Source organism: Typopeltis vanoorti, chromosome 15 (genome assembly GCF_054136105.1).
Source record: "Typopeltis vanoorti isolate ZY-2024b chromosome 15, IOZ_Tvanoo_1.0, whole genome shotgun sequence".
Taxonomy (NCBI): Eukaryota; Metazoa; Arthropoda; class Arachnida; order Uropygi; family Thelyphonidae; genus Typopeltis; species Typopeltis vanoorti.
The window spans coordinates 113,018,509-113,042,784 of record NC_143563.1 but is presented as its reverse complement, the minus strand read 5'-3'; the positions used below and the strand labels follow the sequence as shown (position 1 = coordinate 113,042,784).

At 34.9% G+C, this 24,276-nt stretch overlaps 1 protein-coding gene across 1 annotated transcript in view; it reads left to right on the top strand.

The window, feature by feature from the left end:
* Positions 1-23,555, top strand: part of LOC150099081 (uncharacterized) — a 29,559-nt gene extending 6,004 nt beyond the window's left edge. The window contains exon 2 of the mRNA XM_090405353.1: positions 23,137-23,555. Within this exon, the coding sequence (XP_090261479.1) occupies positions 23,137-23,283 (147 nt within the window). The 3' untranslated portion in view covers positions 23,284-23,555. The remainder of the gene's footprint in view (positions 1-23,136) is intronic.
* The last annotated feature ends 721 nt before the right edge of the window (positions 23,556-24,276 follow it).

Sequence of the window (24,276 nt, the reverse complement as noted above, 5' to 3'; positions counted from 1 at the left end):
TCTAGTTTTAATTTTGTATTCTGTGTTTGATATATTCACTGCAGTACGCCTTCAGGCGTGGGCGTACTCAATTGTGATAATTCCAAATGTTTCCTTACTAGTGTCCACATGATTTTCTTTCTCATTTTGATCTTTTATGCAGACAGCAACTAATTCAGATTAAAAACAAAATCTGAAAGGAATATCCTTCAATAATTTTTCAAAAAATAGATAGAGTGAAACATATATTCTTAGGTCAAAATGTAATAAATGCTTTATATACAAATAAATTACGTGGTAAAAAGTCCTATTGTTAACCCACATCTTTTTTTGTATGAGATCTACTTACTTTATTATTTGTTGTTAGGTCTCTAATTTGATGAACTTCACTTTTTTTCATGATTACACCAATCTGCTCTTATAAAAGTTTTTCTTCTGTTTTTGGATTTAGGAATTTTTCGACTTACATTCGATTTAAATGAAACCAAATCATCTTAAGGATTCTGGAATTCAGAAACAGCCAATTCATCGTAAGTTTTTTAATATAGTGAAGTCATTCGTTCACTTCGTCCATTCTCCCCCCCCCCCCCCCCCAAAAAAAAAAAAAAAAAAAAACAATTCTATTATGGGTGGCCTCCAGTGTTGGACAGACAGTTTTATACATGAAAATTTATCTGAACTTTGTTTTTTTTTTTGCTCCATATGAATTCGCTCAACTTGCTTCCCACTCTACCAGCTGCAGTTATTTAACAAAGACGAAAGTGTCATCTATTTAAGCACAGTTTATACCATTTTGACATCGAATTTAATGCCCCTTTCCTTAATAATGAGATTCATATTGCAAATAAGAGCCAGCGAGTGTAGCACTCTTCGTGTACTTTAATTATTCTAATTGTTTGTTTTACTGAAGGATTCCTTTTGCTGTTCTCTGACACTTTACCCCTAGCGCGCACGGGTAACGTATCCTGGAATACAGATAGATCAGTTAGCAGTGATGTCATTTTAGTATTGAATGATTTGAGTTCTAATCATTTGTCGAAAATGGCGACCTCTATCGGTATTATCACCAATACTTCAGTCGTTTTGTGTCGTGTTTCTTTACAGGGAAACAACCACATACGCTGTCCTTTATCATAGTAAAATAAATAGCAAATTTCCTCCTTCGTTGAAAGCACTCACGCAGTCATTTCTCGCAGGCTGTGTAAATACTGTGTTTGTTCACCTGACAGAAGTATCCAACTTTCATTTTTTATTTTTCATCAAATGTTTGGTTTCGGTAAATATTATGCCTAGAAATTATTTTCGAATTCACAATTATTTGCAAAATGAATTGATTCTGGATTATATTTTGGCTTGTATTTTCTCTTATATGGTTTTTCTCTTGCACTTGATGAACTGAACATACCAGAACTGTACGTGTAGCGATGTCTCCGACTATTATCACCACTACTAAGAAAATGTGATATGCAGCGCGATCAATCTTTCGCTTCTACTTAGACGATATAAATTTGTGTTTTGAGCATAATTTCATTTTACACCTTATGATCTCATAAATTCTTTTATGTTTTAAGTTATAACTGGATCATAATTATCCGTATTTAACTTGTGCATAATTTTTATTTTTGTTGTTCTGAAGTAAATCTTCAGACGTTTTCTTATGCTTCACAAGTATGTTTGCAGAAATCTTGCTCAGACTATTCAGTAGGAAAATCTTTCCATGTAGTTCTCACATTTAGTTTTATCTTCCTATTTTAGTTCTGTTTCCATGTTTTATTGCTACAGTTGATCAACAGAGAGAGAGAGAGAGAGAGACTGCATCTGTGGATTGATGTCTTGGAAAAGTTTGATGATACTTTATTTCTAGGTCATTTGGTCAGGTTTAGCACAAAGGATTAATGAATGATTCCATTTCATGGTCTCTCTTCCGAGATTTGGAGCTTTCTTTCTGTTCATCGCACATTACATGCAAAGTTCAGTTTCAACTGATAGTGAGGTACTGTGGCACTACGTTTTTGACCTCTGTGCCGCCTTCTTTATACCAAAAACCTTTTCCAATTGAGTGCAAAAAGCCACTAAACAAATTTGCCAACACGAGTTCACCGCACTTCTGTTTTCGTTTGGCGAACTTGACGCAAATCAACACGACTTCCAGACTGTCGACTTGTAGACCTTAAATTCTGATTTCCAAACCCCACTATCTTATCTAAGGTAGGATTTATTCCATTTGTACGTCTAACAGTAGTGAAGACTTATCCTTTAATTTGGGATAAGTCTAACCGCCTCGCTTTCATATTAGAAACGTTTCACAAATAATGTGAAATGTTCCATCATTGAATAACAATCTCACATTTGGAAGTGTCCCAGCATCTTTCTAATTCTTGACTCACAGGGAAGCGAGGAATTAGTTTGATCATGATCAGTCTTTGAAATCCAGATGTGTTAAGTTGTGTTTGCTGTAGCTCGTTACTGTCTATTCCATAATCATCATGCGTATCAAGGTTTTAGGCCTAGCATGGCCAGTTCCGGCGTTAGAAGTCATCGTTGAATCTCTTAGGAGGACGTCCTGGTTTTCTTTTCCCTAATGGCTTGTACTTTAAGGCTTATTTTGGTAATCGTCTGTTTTCATTCTTTGAACGTGTTCCATCCATTTATGTTTATATTTTTTAATTTTTTCTATTATTATTCCATACTTCAGCTCTAAACTAAGAACACATTTTTTTTTCTCCTGGAATTCCATTATATTGCAGAAGAGTGCAGTATTCTAGTAATCGAATCCAGTTTTTTTTAATTGCTCTTGGTTGGAAACCTACAGCAGAGTTAAGTACCACGAATGGAATTGGGATTAGACAATCTAGAAAGCTTCTTCTAGAGACCATACTTGAAATGCTTTCATACCAATTCTATTCTCTACTAGGCGAGTCGACAGACTCGCACTCAGCGAATACAATCATCTACCGCCCAAACAAGAGTTCGAACATCAATGCCACAGTAGAATTCTAACAGACAGCCTTGGTTAGCGAGCCTGGAAGTTAATCACCGAGCCAACCAGGTCAGAAATGTTGAGCCATCTTTTTGCTCCACAACTTTCTATTGCTCCATAATACTAGTGTACTGTAAGTTGAGCAACCTCTCGTGTGTGGGAATACCATCATACAAAAGAAAAAAAAAATCCTCTGATCTCTTCCGAATTAGCGAGGAGACTTTTATAAAACTCATAATTCTGTATTTGAGTATATATTATGCATTCTAATTTACTTCAATATTTCAGGTTTCTGACGGCGTTTTCGTATTGAAATATACTCATTATTGCTATATTCTTGGATATTTCCTCTCATTCTCTTAGTTAGCTGATAAGAATTTTCGAAGAAATTTCTTCTCCAGAATATAATCGCCTTTAATTTTTCACTTCGATCAACTTCCATTTCTTATGCAGTGTTTCTTCCCATTTCTGTTCTGTTCGTTTCTGTATCACAGTCACGAATAACAAGATACATTTAACATTTCGGTGGAAATAGGTGTTTTTCTTTTCTAAGGATTTTCTTCGGAAATAGGTGTTTTTCTTTTCTAAGGAATTTCTTCGCCAGCACACTTATATTTTTAATTCTTCATCATAGCTTTAATTGCGCCGGTCTCAATTCCATTTGACTCAATCCTTGATTTATTTTCAGTAGCTTGCAGAACTAATCTATAGCTTTTAGGCAGTACTGCATAGTATCTCATGGTAACTTCCAGGAGACTACGCGTCTGTAGATGAACGGTCTTAGAGGTCTTTCGTCATTGACGAACTTTTTCTTCTAGGCAGGTTTTCAGTTAGCAAATTCTAACGCAGGCAAGTAGAATTTTTCTTCTGGAAGAAATTCATTTTTCCATCATAAAGTGTATTCGGTTAAGGATGTTTATGTTAAATCTAGTATACGGTAATTCACTGTTATTCATAAACTGTATGAACACATTATTTAGAAAAGTGATATTAAACTTGATATTCAAATAGAGGATATGAATCTTATTTCTTTACTCCATACGTATGTTATCCTCCAAATAAATCTGCTAAACTGAATCTTTCAGAAACTTACTATTACCACTCTAAGAATATTTGCTTCTTTGCGCTCCACTCTTAAACGAAACAAAGCTCGTCTCATTAAATTATTGGGTTTCCGCAAAAGTGCCAGTATTTTTAATGCCAATATTTATTTAAAAATTAAATAAATAGTAACATGTAGTGAACGAGAGTGTAAAGATTCATTTTTTGTTTTATTTTATTGGGATGAAGAAGTTCATTGTGATCTTTGTGTGTACCCGCTCTAATTTAGTCTTTTAACGAAATTGTGGTGAAATCACTTGCATATACTCTGGCTTTATTCATTTTTACTTCAACGTTAGTAGAAAATACATATGTTGGGATCCAAGATCAAGAAAGGGGTAGTGTACGTTTCTAAACGTATCACTTGTTTAAACTTATTCTCACGTTATCTTCAGGCTTATTCGTTGGTTAGATTCGCCTCAGTTCTCGTTGTTGTAGGTGTTGAATCATTGACTCAAATTCTGCTTACTGTAAAACGCATTGAATGTTGTCTTTAAATCTACTACATAGTAAGGCAGTTTGGATTAAAACTGTTCAGAAGAATTTTGCAATATTACAATCATTTGTAGTTTAGACTATTAGCAATATGTGAAAGAAAAAAAGGTCGTGCAGCTCAAAAGTGAAATAAGTTTGGTTACTCCTAAAATGCTAATGACTTAGCACATTTTTCATTAGCTAAGTAACATCTAGAATATCTATCTTCAGTTCTCATATCGTCTTTATCATCCGTAATTCATTTTACAGCACTCTTTCCTCAATTTCTAAGCTTTTTTCAATAGCCTTGAGAATATTTTGCTACCTTCCTGATATTAATTTTCTATGTTCTTACCAAATCTTCCCATGACTTTGTTTAGATAGTTTTACACAGTGCTTCGCTTTCTTATATTTTTTCTCTGTATTCTCTAAGAGCACAAGCTGACTTATTTGCCAGGAACTTTTGATAAGCTTTCTTCTTTTCCTCGACTGCCTCTTTAACTTCCTGAATCCACCAGGATTTCTGATTTTTCTGTCCTTAAAGACAACTTCACCACATGCCTTTCTGGCTGAATCAATCAGGGTTAGCCACCGAAACTCCAAAGTTTGGTTATTGTTTTCACAAACTCTTTCTTTTTTTTCAATGATGTTTGTGTATTTGAGTCTATAGTTCACATCTGAAAGCTGGTCAACTGATTTGTTTTAAACTTTATTACACACTCGTCTTTTCAGTGTGAGGTTCACTTCCTATTTTAAATCCTCTGTATACTCTTGTATCCTGAAACAGTTGGAAAACATCGCTATCAACTATAATATTGTCCGTGAGATTTTGCTTATTTCTTGCATCTTCTCTCCATGTGAATTTTCGTGTACATTTTTATGTTGGAACGTGGCTTTAGTGTTGACTAATCTATGACCCAAACAGAAATCCAGCAGCCATTTATCATTATTACGTACGATCTTTCTTGATAATAATGGCGTTAATAATATTATTATTAGACGACTAGTGCTTTCGAATTGGAACACCAAGTTTCGGTAGCAATCTACATTACGAAATTACAATTCTTGGCAGGAATAGGAGCTTCCATTGCTTAGTCCATAACATGATATAGTTCAGTTGGAAAGACCTGCATTCGGATTCCATATGGGAGTCGGGTGAAAAGTTTTTTCCTCCTCGTAACAAGCTTTTTATCCTGCAAAGGCCTGGCCAGAGAACACCTTTAATTGACAGATACTATGAGATTACATGATAACCATCTTGCCCATAATCATTTCCCTTGTATGGTAGCATATAAGCCAGCCGTATGGCTGAGGAATAGAATTACTATGAGATTACATGATAACCATCTTGCCATAATCATTTCCCTTGTATGGTAGCATATAAGCCAGCCGTATGGCTGAGGAATAGAATAAAATAGAATTAGATAAAGTATCTGTCACAAAGTGAAGACACTAAGTGACTTTGTCCAAGTCACTTTGTGTCTTTCTTCATTTGATCTCTGGAGCGGCGTTTCTGGGAGAATCAAACCATTAGTCCAACACCGTACTCGTGCGAGTACAACCTTTCCTAAGTAAGATACATATATAAAACCTGACCCTTATGTTACCCATGGTACTGATCATGTACGATTGTTTACAGTTCTTCATGGGTCAGCCTGTCATGAAAAATAAATAAATGAATAGCACTCAGAAGCTTCTCATTTTGTTAAGTGATTATTACGGAAAAATTTGTTTATTACGGCAAAACTTTACCTGTGTGGTAAAGTTTATGGTTCCATAATGCTAAACGGCCAGAAGAAACAAGAATGCTAAATTTTGTAGTCGTTCGTCCGATTACCGCAACATTTTGTCGACTTTTTCAACTGGCTTCCAGAGTTAACTTATTTTCGACGCAAGAAGCCGTAGTTTTTTCTTTGCGGAAACTCGGGTTTTAACCGTACATCTCAGGAGGGAAAAAAACGCCATAGAACACACCCTGTTTCAGATTTCAATATGAGTTAGGGCTTGAGATTCCGAGAAGGCGTCAGCTTCCTGCTATTTTCATCCCATGCCTTGAAAATCATCGGTTTCCACGAGTCCAATTATGATTGATGGCTAAAGGTGGAGACCACTAGATCCCAATTTCCACAAGTTAATTAAGGCTAAACGAGCTTCGCCTACTACTCCTTTTGAAGAGGGAGGCATAAGAGGATTTATTTATTCACTTTATGATGATGATTTTTCATTTTCACACAGAACTAGATTTATATTAATATAAATGATTATTTCGAAACCCAATTTGCTACCACTCTGTGGTTTATTCTGTGATTTAAAACACTTTACAAAAGATTTATAAAATAATGCATTAAAACTGAATTGACACAAATCTCTTCTTTATCAACAGTGCTTTAATGATCAGTAGTAACTTTTAGACGGACAAGATGTGAATTTGTACTACTAATAAAGAATGGGGTGCCTCTTGTATTCTGTATTTATTTCTAGTCTCATCTTCTGCTTAATTAACGTATCCCGTTTAATTGCTTCATTCAGTGCTCGTTTGAAGCAATGATAAGGCGTTTAAACCTGCCTATATAATATTATGTGTATGTAGGTTACGCATGTTCTTTGATCAGTGTTTCTTAGGAGTTGAGGGAGGTTAACTGAGGTCCCCTCCAGACTAAGTCACCTTCATTTGAAACAGACAGCTCAACATTCATCGTATCCTTGACGGAGGAACCTTGTTCGGTTCTTTCAAATGCATTGCTGCTGTTGTGAAGCTGTGAATGTTGTTCTCTACTTTTTTATGTATTAAAACAGAAATAAGCTGCCTTATTAATTCTCCGTAGTTTTAGCGATTATCGTTTCTCAATTACAACTGCTGCTGTACAGTGTGGAGGTAGTCAACGAAGTTAAAGCAGTCCAGCAACAGAGAAACACCGCCATACACCGTTCTAAAAATCGAATGTAGTCTTTAAAAGTACAGAAGTTAAACAATTTAACAATTGGCTGCCTGGTTTGCCTATCGAATATCTTTTCGTGTGTTGAAGTCACATAAAAAAATCGGTAAGCAGGTAAAGTGAAGCTAATAGTCTTGTATTTAAGGAATGTTTTCTTTTCTAAAACAAACACCGAATTCCAATTTAATTGGGACTTTTTTTTTGTTAGGTGCGATGCAGGCGACCATTTAGAAGAAATACACGATTAATAGAAGGAAGTGAACAGAAGAGCGTTCGCTAATGAGTTTTTTGAAAGCAATATGAAAGATGTGTCATATATATATATATATATATATATATATATATATATATATATAATGCACATTCAACCTAAGAAGGGATTAGAAACCTATCTTAAATTACTACTATTGGTGGACTTAAGGTAAAGTAATCCAGAAACCTTTGTCCGGAGACCAAAGATGTATTTTTTTTTTCAACTGGAAGTTGTAAATCATCTCCCCTCACGAAGGCATTCGCAAACATCCATGTCCTCAGTCTCAAATCAAATCCACAACCCGCTCAATAAATAGAGGAACGTCTATCTTCAGCTATCCAGGCCGGAAGAGGAGCTTCCTTAGGTCAGTCAGTATCAACGATGCTCTTTGGTTAAAAAGACCCGCGTTCGAATCCGCCTGGGACGCGAAAGACGTTTATCAGACCTTTTCAATTGACAGTGGGTTCGAGGTCTCATATTAGAGCGACAGGGATTTTCCACCCGGAAACAAGCAAACCAAGCAGGAGAACACACACACTTAAGCGAACTAATACACTGATCTCATACCCTCAGCTGCATTGTGGTAGATTTTGTTGAATCCTGATATTGACTTTCACTTTTCTTTTGACGTTGTAGTGAATTGCGTGCAAAGTTAAAATACATTTGAAAAAGTCGACTTGGAAAAACAGTTTATATGGTGCTAACATGGAATAAAGCAGTGATATAGGAGGAAAAAAAACAATTTAATTTAAACAGTGTTCGCTCTTTTATGGGTATTGTGACGATGTTTGTCATGTCTTAATGGCTTTAATTCTTCCGGTTTTGTTTATACAGCAGCATATTTAAAACTCATTAAATATGTGTATCGAAAATCTTTTTCATTAAACAAAGAAAATGGCCTTATCGTTGTACATTTAAAAACTTTCATTTAACTAGCTAGTTTTCATTTTAATTATTCAATTGTCTAAAGACAACCTAATAAATATTGTTTGGTAAATTAATCAAGGAATATGACTACTAGATTTTCCATTAGGTAAAGTAGTCAGAATTCCCTCTTTTAAGCGTCGTCATTTCGTTTTTGGGCCTTGGTTTGTATCACCTCTGTTTTTATTTCTCATATATTTCATCTCTGCAGTATTTTTCATATATCATATTTTTGCATATCAGTATTTTTCGGTCTCCTTCTCACCATCCATCATGCTTTTCGTACAGTAATGTGGATTTTGATAAACGTAAATGCATTCTTAACCTGCTTTTTTTGTTTGTTTTTTGTTACTGACTATTGTCGTTCGGCCTTTTTAATATTCCTTTTGATTTCGACGTATTGATTATGCTAATTATGTCTAAATCTTATCTTTATTGTTAAATTTTTCATAGCCATAAAGCAGTTGACTTGTTCATTAATTTGTAAAGCTAACTTTTTTGTAACATTTTTTTTCCCCGTAATGAGTTTTTTATTTGAATGTCGTAATGATTTTTTAAAATTAAATTTCAGCTTTTTTTTTAAAATAATCTTCATTTTCCCCCCAAAATGACTTTATCATCATCCATAAAGAAGAAAGCATATAGGATAACTTTATATTCGAATTTATTTTGTTCCTTTATCATTCATTCTTTTTATTTTCATTCATTCGTATTCCAAATAATAAGGATTTTTTTTCTCGAATATATGCATTTCCAAGTTGCATTTAATTACCTTTTATTTTTTCTGTTGGTATTTTAAAACACCAAAATTTTAATTTTGGTGTTTTAAAATGAACCCAAATATAGATTTCTGCATTGATTAAAATTAAAGAGCGGCTTCACACGAAACATGAAGCTTATTTTAATGACAAATTTCAAGTTCAGTTCATTTACTCACACAATGAATACACAATTTATTTCTTAAATTGATATCGTCTATCTAGTTTATTAGCTAAAAAGTGCGATGTCTTAAACCGTTATGAATGTCGTTCATTCTTAAGGGTTTATGAAAAGTCACCTAGTAGTATGAACTTGCTTTGTAGTTCACAGCAAGCATTTTTGCTAAGACAAATTAAATATCTTCCCCAAGGAAAATTCCATAATGTCTGACATTCTCCCTTCTCTCAACGACAACTCGAAGCGAATATTAACACGGAGAAAACTGAATTATGTATTATGTTGTCACGAGAACATAAATTACTACTCATGGAGGACGCTCACTCTGTCAACCCTAAATGATACATCCTGTTCATCTAGCGATGTTAATGCTGACGAGATCGTCGCCTGCAGATACTCGCATGAAGTCTTCGAAGACAGATTGGAGATTGAAATTAATTCTGCCTTTTAATATGATATGCGTTGATCTCCTTTACATCGTTTATCTTTCTAGATCTTTCTCTGTAGCAGAATTTACGTTTACGTGTTTAAAATAAAACCCGCAGCGTTTCGTCTTTTTAAAGCCTGCATTGTGAACACCCAGGAAACACCTCGCAGCAGCAAAAACTGGAAACTGCCCATGAGGAAGTGTTCGATGTCCTCGTGTTGTCGTGCGAGTCCGCCCTAATGCGTTTTTAATTGTGGCTTCTGAGAACGTGAAGGTTGCTGTGGCGAATTGGCGAGAATGACATTCTGCATGCTTCGGAGCGAATTAAAATTTCTTTTCAAATGATTTTTCTGGATTTGAAAGTCTCCGTCCGTGGTGCGCAAATTCCATTTTCCAGATGAGGCTGAAAAATGACACGAAGAACCACTTAGTTTGAGTGTGTGTGTGTGTGTGTGCGCGCGCGCGCGCACACACACACACACATATATCTAAATCACGTCTCTAAATATATTGCCAATATTATTGTGCACTATTTATGGTGTGTGTCCGCGCGGTTAGCCAAGTGCAGGAGTCGGAAACATTTTTGAACCAAAGAGCCATTCCACCAAAAAAATTAATTAAAACAAAATTTTGGGAGCCGCAACTTCAATTCGATTTTTCCTGGCAACTCAAAGTTGCAGTTAGTTCAAACTTCGCTAAATTTGTTTTTAATTCAGTACTTCCAGATATCAAATACCACTTTTATGTTTGCATATAAATTTTTATGTTCAATAAATAAAAGAACATTAAGTTTGAGTTTTTAATCACAAAACATGTTTAAGTAAGTATAATATTGCAAAAAAATTCAGAATTTGCATTGCAGAAAGAATTAGTCCGAACAAAAATACAATATTATGTATTTTAATAGATATGATTGTTTTAATTTAAAATTCCCTAATAAGACTTTTGATTTTGCATCTTCTCAGCCCATTTAAGTAAATAGGCTGAGAAGATGCAAAATCAATGTCGGCTTTCAAACTTTCACCAGTCAATTTGTTCCTATACTTATTTTTAATGTAATTCATTGAAGAGAAAAATTGTTCGCAATTGTACTTTGAACCAAAAAGGGTCAAAACCCCCAAAACAACTTGTTTTGGGGGTTTTGACCCTTTTTGGTTCAACGCCTGGTATTTGAACCTTTTTTTATTCAACGCCTGGCATTTGAATAATTAGTTGGGAAAGAATTCCAATATTTAAATATAATTTCCTGTGGTGTTTCTTCCGTAGTTTCCTCATTTTTTCAATTTGTGCTACCATTTCCTGAAGTTTTTGTACCCAGGTGCTTTGATTCTGAATTTCCAGAAGCTCCACATGTAGATCTGCAGTTGATATTCCCGGAAAAGCTTCAATATCTATTAATTTTAAATTGCAATTTAACGGATGTAATATAAATTTCATCATCTCTTGATGCTTTTTAAAATCCTGAAACTGCTTGTAAATGAATCTAAAATTACAGTAATCATTTCAGCGAATATTTTGCAATCAACTTTTTCTTGATTTAAATTCAATCTATAATTTTTTGGATTTTCAAAATATATAAATGTTTCTTCAGTAACATCTTCGAAAATTTCTGTTCAAAGGTAAGGAATTTTTATAGTAATTGTAAGGCTGTGTTTCCCTTTCCTTGCAACTTCAAATTTAGCTTATTAAAATGTTCTGTCATATCAAGCAAAAAACAAAACATTTTTATCCATTCGGGATTACTGAGAAGTTCCACGTGATTTACGTTATAATTTTTAGTGGTTAAGAAAACTATTACTTCTTTTAAGCACTGAAAAAAACGTTTTAATGCTTTTCCTCTTGATAACCATCGTACAGATGTAAATGTCACTAAATCTTTATGTTGACTACCTAGTTCCTCTACAAATGTGTCAAAAAGTCTGTGATTTAACGCCTGAAATTGGATGAAATTGATCATTGGCACAACAACAACATCCATGACTCTTTTTATTTGTGGTAATAATCCCAAAGAATTTGCAACTACAGCGTCTTGATGCAAAATGCAACGAAATGAAATAACTTCACGTGGAATATGAGTGGAGAATAATTAAAAAAAAAAACTTATTTTTCCTTGACAGTTCTAGCCGAAAGAGTTAAGTCTTTAATTTTTTTACGTATCTCCTCCTTATTTTTCATATCCTTAAATAGAATTTCAGAGATTATGCATGCATTTTTTTTAGAAATTGACGATCGGTAAAAGGTTTTCCCGCTTTTGCTATTTCAAGGGATTACAAAAGACTTGCTTCAGTAGTATTCGACGAAGATTTCGTCCAAGTTGACAAATTTCTTTGCTGAAGCAATGTCTTCTTTTGTAATTCTTCAATAGCTTTTTCTTTCTATTATCACCCTCAGGATATTTTTTACTGAAATCTAAATATTTTTCTCGAAAATGTCGTTCGACATTACTTGATTTGTTATTTTGAAGTCGTAGATGGCAAATTAAACATTGCGGATTTCCATTTACTTCTATAAATGCAGATTTCTCTCTCCACATTTTATTGAATCCTCTGTTTTCTTCGATTATTTTTTCTTTTTCTTGAACTCATATTAGGAGGGTTATTATCACAAATTTACCTGCAAGTAAAAACACAAAATCGACATAGTAAAAATTAATTTGTGCATCACATTACGTGACACTAAATTAAACACCAGTTTAGTACCACAATAAATAAGTTAACTAACAGAATATTTATTTTGACAGTTAAAATCCGTATGTATCTAAAAACTGGTGTTTGACAGGACAGCTGATTAATTAGTTCAAATTTTTGCCGTGGCGCTAGTTACCTTAGGCAGGATTAACATTCAGCGAGTATTTCAAATGTAACGTAGTTGTCAGTTGTTCATGTCATAAAATTTCATGCGTAACACGCGTCACATGCATCGTATCTAGCGCCACGAACACGCCCTATAAAAAAACAATATTTAGTTATTTGTATTAATTATGTATCTTTTAATTCAATATAAAAGAGCCGCCGGTTCCCAACCCCTAGCCTAGTGGCTTTGCGCTTCGCAACTATATGCCTGGGGAAGGAGTATCCCAGGTTCGATTCCCGTCGAAGACATGAGGAACTTGAGGATCTTCCTCAGGCATAGCCAAGTTAGCCGGTCTTGGGCGCGGGCAGCAGGGTTTTTCATCCCGCAAGCAGGCAAACCGGCCCCGTGAACACACAGGGATACAGCCAAAAATATCCCCCCCCCCCTAAGCGGCAGACTAGGCGACAGGTCGGTTGGGAGTGGTACTAACAAGTCGCCGCATCTGAGTAATACGCGAACCCATAGGAAGCGGGAATAACGCGCAGTGAAAGAAGACTATTTATTGTGTGTAATTGTTACGCTTCTTGTAACCCGGATGAGCTCATGCTCTTGGGTTATACACAGGATGTCACTGCTTTTTACAATTTTATCATTTTGGAAAATAATTGAGATGAATGAGATGTAACGATATGCAGATGATAATGTAATGTGATAATAATTACATTACTTTTATATGTAATGATAAAACGAAAAACAAAAATTATCTGATACGAAATAAAATGCAGTCCCAATGAAATAAACGCACTGCGCTACATTTTCGGAATCTCAGAATATGCACGTTTTCTTTGTCACGCGTTGATTTTATTTTTTAAAATAAGCCCCCTTTAGCATTTCGGCTTCTTCAGAGCAAAAAGAAAAGATAGAGAAAAGATACAGAGATGTTTTCAGACCGATTTAAACGTTCTACATGTTGAATGGATTTCCATTGAAGAATTGCGCGGTAATTTCAGTGTTTAGGTCGAGGCTTGTGTTTATTGCTAGCCTTTTCTGTTCTCAAGATGAAAAATGGATAAGACTGTGCGAGATCGATGTTATTAGCATCCACATTACCGAAGAAAAATGGCTGCTTTATATTCTTTAGCCTTTCTGTTCTTTAATTTCCCTTTTCTCATCAAGACTGGTGCGAATCCGACGCCGTTCACAATAAATGTTTCTCTGAAATCCACACCGCCTCGAAGGAAATTTACTGTTCAGACGCGGAGTAATTTCTTTAGTGTGCCGAATAAGAATTGCTTTTCCATCTTCTTCGCTTCTTTTAAAGTCATTATTAACCTCCGTCTCTTCATTGTTAGGTACGAAAGCATTCGGCCATGAATTATGCAAGAAACTAATTTCCATTTTCAGTAAATGAGAAAAAAATCTTTTCATTAATACGAATATGCTCGCAGAAACGTTATGATAAATTGGAAAAGGGGATTATGGGAACTCATTTGATGCTTTTGTCATCGAAATAAAAATGAATCGTTTTTAATTTGTTTTTATCTCTTTCATTTTTAATACACGCAGACTATCTTATTTTGAAAGTCAAATCTCCTGCATTTTATATTTTAACGTCATTTAGTTCTTGTGCGAACACGAAGAAAAGCATTTTAATTATAAGGAATAATATACGAGAGTATGTTATTCCTTATAATGAAATGAGATCTGTTCAGTGTAAATTACAAAGGTAATGTTAATATTTAGCCAATTGTTTTTTTATAAAACGCGTAATATTTATTTCATGGTATCGAACATAAAATGTAGTAGAAAGTTTGAAACTCTGACAAGCTGATGAAGTTAAGTAAAAATATATCGAACCCTAAGAGACGTTCTTTCAAGCGGAAATGAAGTAATCAGCTAAGTCATGCAAAAAGATTGCACGAGAGAAAAAAATATACACATTAATAGCACGAGACTTAACAAGATCAAATATTTTCAAAATAATTGAAAAACTTCCTGGTTTTCAACACAAAGCTCAGAATCTCCTAACAGGGTATATCTTTTTTCCCACTCTCAAAACCCTTAAATTATCAAATATGTTATTAAAATTGATTTAATATCAATTTTAAATTTGATTACCAAAATTTCATTATAAATACTTGTTATTATTAAAGAAAAAGGGGTCTGAAAATTAAGGCCCCTTATTCAGTGGAGTCCAGAGTTTTGCGGACCTCTGAGTTGTAGGTTCATGAATGAAGTTCAAAGAACATCGATAACATTTTTACAAATACAATTATCTTAATCAGATGTATTTGTTAAAGATAAGAGGGAATTTAGTTCGGTGTTCTTAAGGTCGTGACTGCACACAGCGTAGTTCATACTTCAAATTCAATAGCTACAATTAGCAATTAATGCCTAACGAGTTATATGCGGCCACTCCCAGAGCTGAAGTCAAATCTGTTTAAAGAGATTCATTGCTAATTACATTTTCATAGCGAAGCTGCTATTCTGTAAAACAAGACTAGAATTGGAATAACGTTTATTCCTCCTACATTATGGAAATGTATTACTATTAATAATCCGTAATCTAGCTCAATCATCCAACCGAAGCGTTTAATAAGATGTGAATATCATTACTTTGAAAGATCATCGCGCAACTTTATTACCCAGAACCATTCTGGAAACCTTATTCTATCTTGGAAGGATGAAGAGAGCTGCAACTGTCAGTGAAATTCAACGGAACTGCGAACACTGTCACTGAGAACCCGAATATCTCCAACGGACTACGGTGCGGTTCTAGACTGATATCTTTTAATGCTGCACTAAATGATCTTCAGATAATCGTAATGAAATGAGAATTCTGCTGAAGGATACATTGCTGTCTAATTTGCTTTTTATAAATTAATATATAAAAACAGTTTTAAGGACTGTTTCATTCGCCGTCCATGCATATTCATTTATGGATGGCTGTTTCTTCTCTCTTTTCCCCCCACAAACACATTCACGCGCAGAGAGAGAGAGAGAAAGAGTGTCATTTATCCTGAAGAGAGAAGGTAGAAGTGGACAGTCATATTGAACAGACAGTCACGTGCCATTTTTATTGATGATGCTATATTAGGCGCTAGAAAAACGCTCAGGGACACTTTCCATATAAAATTAGGTTTAACGTACAAATCTTAATACAGAAGATTATGTGATGCTCACAACATTTGTGTAATTGTTCATGAATCCTTTGTTCCAGACAACCCTAATTTCGCGTTGCATTTTATGCTTTCCAGTGCATTTATTAGCACTGTGGAGCTTTTGCATAGTGCAGTTACGATAAGTGATCTTTGGTTGAAAAGACACGGGCCGGATAATCCTCTCTCTTGTATCCAAACAACATTTATAAGGGTTTTCAACTGAACGTAGGTAGCAAGGTTTCCTTCATTCAATTTCTAAAGTGTTTTCTCCCGTAAATTCGGGTTTTTTTCTTACTCAGAAAAACATGCAACTAGGCCAGAAGAACACACACACACATTTCATAGACATACGCTGGCCTTGTAGTCTTAGGTGCTTCACGTAATACAAAAAAAAAAAAAAAAAAAAAAAAAAAACCGCTGGCCTCATAACCTGTAGATTGATATTCTTTCATGATTAAATAAAATCGGAGAACTATTGGTCTGATTTGTGGCCCAATATCCATGAAAGTACCATACAAAGGCATAATGCAGAAACAAGAACATTTGAGAAAGTTTATTGTGGGGGACTGTGACATCGGGATACCTGTTCAGTGGTTTGCCCTCTTCTGTATATAATCAAAAATCTTTGGAAAGGTTTGAGTACAAATGTGAGAACAGTATTCTCACATTTGGGGCATATAAAGCGCTACTTAGGAGTTGAGCAAGAAAGAAGTAGGGTTTTTGAAAGATCGTCAGAAATATCTACCGAGGCACTTTAAATCTCTAGCCTTTATACTAAAGCGAAGAAAATAATGTAAACTTCAATGCCCACTCGGTCTTGTTTATCTCTCTTCTATTTCCCAAAAAGTGACCGCATGGCTTTCGTGTTTTACATACTTCCAACCAAATTCCCATAATCGACTATTTGGTGGATTCACAGCAAGAGCAATTGAAAAATCTATTTTGTGTGTAGGAGGATTGAGAAATACCTCGTAAGAGTTTTAACTATTTGTCTAGTTCTGACACTAAAACTTTTTGTCTTCTTCCCTTCTATTTATTTACTCTTATTTCATATAAATCTGTTAGAACATGTTGCTGCAACTAGCTACCATAATTCAGAGTAGAATAACTAAGTTAAATGAAGTGACTTTTCTTCTTTTTCATTATTTCCTGTCGCTCTCTTTGAAGCAGTTCCTCCATTTGTGTGTCTGTAAAAGCAGCAGCTACAAAATATTCAAATCCAATCAGCAAGTTGCCTTTTTTTGTACTGTCCTTCAGCTCATCTGCTGGACGATTTTATTCTTAAAATTTCGGGCAGGTTTTTCTATGATAATAGAAAAACCTGCCCGAAGTTAATCTGCATGTAGGATTGATTTAGCTCTTACACAAGCCGCACACTCACTGTGAAAGAGTCGGAATTTTGTGCAAAAGACAGAAACCAGCCTTGTTATGTGATAAAGCACTCCCGAAATAACCTCGCAAGTATTCTGTCTAATGTTGCATGTAATCTCGAAGTAGTGGCCGGATGGATTCTCTCTGCTTGCATTCAAGATGTCCGCATCAAGATTACGTGCACACACGTGGTTTATTGCCCATTATAGGCCTTGAAAGTAAAAGAAAAGCGACATAATGATGACGAGAGGCGTTTTAGCTCATCCTGTACTTTTTGCGTGATGATTGTCATGGCGAGCAATGTAAGCAGAAATATTTCTTCGGTGCGGTATTTATTTAGTTACTCTGCTGACCTATTTCGATGGCGGCACTTAATTTCTTTTCTTTTTGAAGTTTTGCACATTGGCAGATGGTTTCAGACTTAAAAACAGAACTAGAGAAACATCGTTTAAACAGTTTCCACACTTGTACATTTCTTAATTATTGTTCGTAGAGGAAAAATGATGAAGTTATGGCGGGCGAGCTGAGACTAAATCAGATTTTCCTCGAAGAGAATTTTATGTCGCAGTTCCTTACTTTATTTGCAACGTGTGTAACATTCATCATGATTGAGTGGCTGTCAACCGTTGCTATACAAATAAGTATTATGAAGTTGTATAGACAAGTTTAAGATTTTGTTGTTTTTTCCCATTCGCATGCGTGTCTTTGAGATATTCTCGTACATGAATGCGAACAGAAAAAAAAACCAAGGACTTTGTTTAGAGTTAAAAATACTTCAAGGACTGTTGATTAATTCATTGTAACAGGAAGATAGCTTTTTTTTTTGCAGATGGTTTATAATTTTTGTATTAATTTATCAATATTATTATGTCAATATAATACAAATGTTATTAATATTTGTATTAATTTTACGCATAAAATGTAAATTAGAAAGCGTAGGAATTACGTTGATAGAACTGTGACAGCCGAAATTGATCAGGATATTGCTTGTAACAAAACCGGTAATAAAATGAAAAAAAAAAAAAATCTTAGTATAAATGGTTTAAACTTCTGTGAGACCCAAACGAAGTGTTTTTGACGCAATATTTATGTGTGCGTGATAAAGGAAATGCTTATTACAGTGTCTATAGAACCTAATCGCCCTGTAGATAAGGTACAACATCCGCTTGCAGTGTCGGATCATCGTTTGCCCAACCTCATAAATCTTCCGTTGTAAACTACGCCTATGAAGTGAAGAGGTCAATTATAACATCCTTTCCAGTGCACGACTAGACTGGGGGGAAGTTAACCATCCAGCTTTTAACAGATTAATTTACTGGTAACATGTGTGCTGTGCACTCGTCATGCTCAGCCTTTGTAGCTACTGGATGTGGTCACTGAGACGATATTGACTTCTCAAAGCTCTCTCTCTTTTCGCGAGGAATTTAGTGGTATTTAGTAATCAGAAATAAGCCGGGATAATGGCTGCACCGGATTGAATGTATAGAAACTCATTTAGGAATACTTTATTTTCGTTTAAGCTTCCTTATTAAATCTTTACATATGTGGTTGTTACAAGAATGGATGCATTTGTTTTGGCATATTTTACTTCGAAAAGATCCAGTATCAGTATGTTAATTGAAATGTGACTTCAAGATAATATATCTCTCAGCAGTGCGAAAGGCTTGTTTTGGTTAATGAGAATATATCTCAATATTTTCTCACTTTATGGTGTTATTTATAAACAGATTTAGCTGTTAGTTTGTCATGGCCATTTCGGTCTGCGCATTTAATCATTTTCAGATCTTAATACAGTCGATGATGGTGACATTCTTTAACATGTAAATTCATTTAATTAATTTTTTTTTTTTTAGAATTCTTAGAAAAAAGGTAGTTAAAAGTTGACGAAGAGGTCAGTAGGTTAACTGCTATTCCGCACCTGCCGATAGGTGTCGTGGCGTTAACACCTTAACCTGGATTTTCCCTTTCTCAGGAGTGCTTGCCAGTGACTTAATATTGATCTGTTTATTATTCGGAATTTCTCACGACACACACAAACGCAGACACCTCAAGACAGGGTTGAAGAGCACAAATGACGCCTACGGCGTACAAATCTGTTTATCTGCGGTCTCGCAAACTCCCAGCAAGAGTTTTCCTCCCCCTTTGATTTGTCTGATATCAGCGTTTATTTCTACTTTGAATGAGGGTGAATCGCTTTTTATAGTTAAATACATTTCTTAAGTTATCACATACAGTAAATGCGAGTATTCTGCAGCCTCATTACCTCCATGTCTGGTTTTTAGTCTCGTGGCTCAATGAAATCGATCAGCTAATTGATTATTGTAATCAGCAACCGTGAACTAAGATTTTATAATCTGATGGCATTAATAAACTCAGGCCCTCTCCATCCTTTTGTTAATCGCCGTCTATATAATTAGCGTGTTTCTGAGTTGTGCATCGCACCTCAATAATGAGTTGTAATCATGTTTTTGGAGCAACATTCTAAAATGCACCTGGCATTTTCGTGTAAATTTATATTTATATTTTTTAATAAATTAAAAAAATATATATTTCGGTTGAAATCGAATAACTAGTGGGAAGTATTTTACTGTATAACTACAATACTCGGTACATAAAAAAATTCACGTGATCGAGTGAGTCGCTCTGGGGATGACGTCATAAGGCTACCAGTACGCCATCAAGTAGAACAATGTTTCTCAAACTTCAGATATCCGCGTACTCTTTCTTAAATTTTCATTATTACCAAGTATCCCCTAATTAATTAAAAAATAAATTCATTCATTAATTAAAAATAAATAAATTAATTAATTACTTTAAAATATTAATTAAAATTAAATATCTATTTTATTTGAATTTATATGTTTATGTAAACAAAAAAATGATTTATTTTTGAATTTTGGTTCTCTAGAGATGTCAGACGACACACTCATCAATTTCATTTGATCCAGCTGCAATATCAACGTTTTCTTGTTGCTTACAGCTACTTGTATTTGCTATATTGCTCTCTTTTGGGGGTTTTATAAATCCAATCTTTAACTAATGATCCATACGTAAGAATTTGAAAGCTAAAAAAAATACTGTATTTACTCGAATATAACTCTTTTTCCCTAAAGCTAAAAAATCGCGTTGCGAGATACGTGCGGGGATTTTCGGAAACTAAAGTTTTCAGAAAAAAACTGAAAATGGGGCGACTTACCAAGAAGCTCCTACTCGCTATCCCTACTTTTGGCATCGAGAACAGTTTCTTTATGTGCAACGTCAAAGTCATCTACCCAAATAGCGTCATCTTCTTTCCCATTATTTCGAGCAAAAGTTACCAGTAATTTAGAGGACTTGAGATACGTAGAGCAGCGAAGAACTGCGTATGATTGGTGCGGTATTAACAAAAGATCCCGCGAACCAAAGACAAATTAGCATTTCAACAGTTGAGTTGAAATGCTAATTCCCTTCAACCGAATTCCATAATATCTGAAACACATTCACTCTATATTTCTTAGTTTTAACACGTTAACGACGGGGGTGGTGTCAAGCAAAACCATATGTTCCACCGGCAACATATGGTTTTGTTTGGTGTCTATACAGCAGTTTCTGTTGGAGAGGGGATGCGATTCATTAGTTAGTGCCGTTTTTATTTGTCTCTAATTGCACTGTTTGTTGAAAAATATAATGACTCCTTTAATTATGCATAGCCGGAAATTGCCACGTACCCCCTGACGTCCTTTCGCATACCCCCGGGGTACGCGTACCACACTTTGAGAAACACTGAAGTAGAAGATAAGGAACAATTATGCGCAGCTGTGCAAAAGAAGAGAAACTGTTACGCGGATAGTTTTCAATAGTCGCATTCTAATATATGAGAAGAACAAAAAAAAAACTATTTATACAGATAACATATAGGAATGAAGAAATTATTAATAGTTATATTTGTTTTATGTTTATCTTGTTGTGTACATTTTTTTAACTTATCGTTTTGCTTTTACTATTACTTTGTGTGTGTGTGTGTGTGAGTGTGTGTGTGAGAGAGAGAGAGAGAGAGAGGGGTGTAATATGTGGTATTTTTTCTGGATTTTACTTCGCTTATTTTTTTTTTTTTTTGAAATTGGATATTTCCAAATTCGTCGCAGAATGATTTCTAGTCTTAGCGTGACGGCGCGTCAGTCGCATCCGTGATGTTTCAGAAGCACCGCTCACCTCACGTGGTTCCTTACGTAGTACGCATCGTAGAGTAGGCTATCATCGTGTAGTCACACACACACACAAAATCGAATGAGAAATATTGAAATCATTTGCTACAATAACACCACAGGCAAACTATCACAAAAAAAAACTACAAAAAAAAAAACGTTGAACATAAAAGGAGGGATAAATTCTATTCATTGCATGTGACTAAAACCACTACTGCGTTAAGAATAATTACAGATTATGCATCTCCTATAATAATAACAGATGAGAATCTTAATTATTTTGAAATATTAGTTGCAGCAAAATATGCCACATTCAGTGACTCACACTCTGGCATTTCCAACAGCAATTTAATAAAATGCTAATTAATTGTTGCTTTGCATTTATACAACAAAGTAAAGTTTGCATAATGCGTTTTGGATATTATATGTTGAATGTTATAGTGTAGTGACTTCACCAGTCGCATCGCATTTCAGTTCCCTGTTTTTTTTTTTTTTTTTTCATTTAACTCTATGCAGTGTGCTATCGTTTCACATATTTAGTATAATTATTGTGCTTATATCATTATTATTCATCCATATTTACTTTTCTTATCTCACTGTTGTGTGCTAGTCATGATTTGGAGTACAAACCAATATAATGTTTATCTTTCCATAATATTGTCTCGTATGCCCTCAAATGCATTTGTGGTTTAAGCCAATGAAAAGTCAGTTTGGTCTGCTAAGTCTCAAATCTAAGGTGGTAATGGCCACTTTAATAGAATGGGCGAGGAAAGGTTAGCAAAACAGATGGCAGTAAAGAGTCCCAGAGGAAGACCATGGTCTAGGTGGATTGATTCGGTCAGAAGTGCCTTAGAAGCACGTGAAATGTTAGATGTGGCAACATCTAAGTGCTTAAAAGTAATAGATCAATTTGGAGAGAAATTGTGAATAGGAGATTAATAATGTCAACTTATCATGTAGTGCTGTCATAGCAACCTGAACACCCCTTGGGGGTATATATAGTTCGACCACAGAAGCGAGAGCTGTCGTTGGCAGACTGCCAAGAAGAGTCAATTCATGTTGAAGGAGAGAAAGAAATAAGGCGATGTACGAATTGGTCACCAACACGTGAAATAATGTTATACAATTTCCTAACTGTTATACAAGCAAAATAGTTACCACTTTAAAGTCTACAATGATCATAAAAGAGAAGTTAATTTTCCGACGTGTAATAGTAAACAACTCGTCCCACAATACGGATTGATTACCCTATTATCGGAATGGATTCTCCTTCTTTTGACATGCGCAGAAGCGTCGAAGGATCTCGCATCTGTGGGCGTACAATATCAGGAAATTGATGATGATATTGTTTGGTTCCATATTAATTACTTAAGCTTGCCTGTAATTATTTTTTCTCCCAAGATTGAGAATATCTGATTACATTGAGTAAGGACTTGCTTAGTATGCCGATATGCATCTCAATTACTTCATTGGCAAATTATTATTTTTTTTTTCAAGGACATTTTTTCTCTTGATTTTTTCTGAGGATATACCTTTAGCATTTTTATAAGTAGTTTTTCCCCCTTCTCCCCAATTCTCTTAAATTATCATTAACTAAGTTTTCTTTTATATTTTCAGAAAAACACTGCTGTCACCTACTGGATCGAGCAGCAAGCAGAAACCGTAGGAAACCACGAGTATATGGGTGAGGAGGAAGAAAACATGTTGCGTCGGGATTACTCGAAAGAAGAAGAATGGGAAAGCGAAGCGGAAAGTTCTATATAGAGAGCGACAAGAGACGTATTTTAACTCGGACACCACTTAATCAAACCCGAATTCTTATGTTTCTAGTCATCGGCAGGTGGCTGCGCAGTCGCCAAGACACTTAAAATGCGCATGTGATTTGAGCCTGGCTCAGCGTTCTCTTTCTTGTGTTTGCGAGTGGCTTTCACTAAGCGACCTTTTTTGTACAAAGCTTTAATCAGGAACGTGCAAACAAACTTGCTTTGTAAATGGCGAAAATGAAATAAAACTATTTATTCTCTGTCACCAAATTATTTCAGATGTAATTAGATTTCGTCATAATAGCAGTTGTAAAATATCAGTTTGCGTATTAACGAAATGAAATATTTCCATGCATGCACTATTGCATGCACTATTTATATAGACATTTAAAACATTCCACCGGCTAATTCTGTTCAAGAAAGTAAATTTTATGATTTATAATTCTCATAGCAGCTCAGTATAATAATGTGTTATTGGTTTTCATACTCTAACAGTGCCCAGTAATAAAACTGGATACTGATAGTTTACCCCTCGAATGGAAAGAAAAGAAAATCAGTACTAAGTGAAATTAAAAAAAAAAAAAATTTTGAGTTGGTTATTTATTTTTTGAGTTTTGAAAAAATTAGCTTAGAAGAGGCAGTAGTATTTTGATTAACGATATTGTTCTAGCGCCATCTGAGTAGTTGTATCAGAAGGGAGTTTTGCATTCACACAATAAAACCAGATCTCTTGTGCAGAGTTACTTTCAAACAGTAGGTCATAGGTTCGAATCCACTGTGGCACAGATTAAAAAAATAAAAATCTTTAGATAGCAGATGAATTTTATTTATTCCCAGTGGGAGACCATCATCTTACTTATAGGCCTACCGTGCTTTTTTTATTTATTATTATTTTTTTTAAAGTTCCGTGTTTGGCCTGGTGCAGTATTTTCGTCTAACCTTTAACCTATCCACTGTTATGATGCAAGTTTATGGATGGGATGTTATCAAAAAT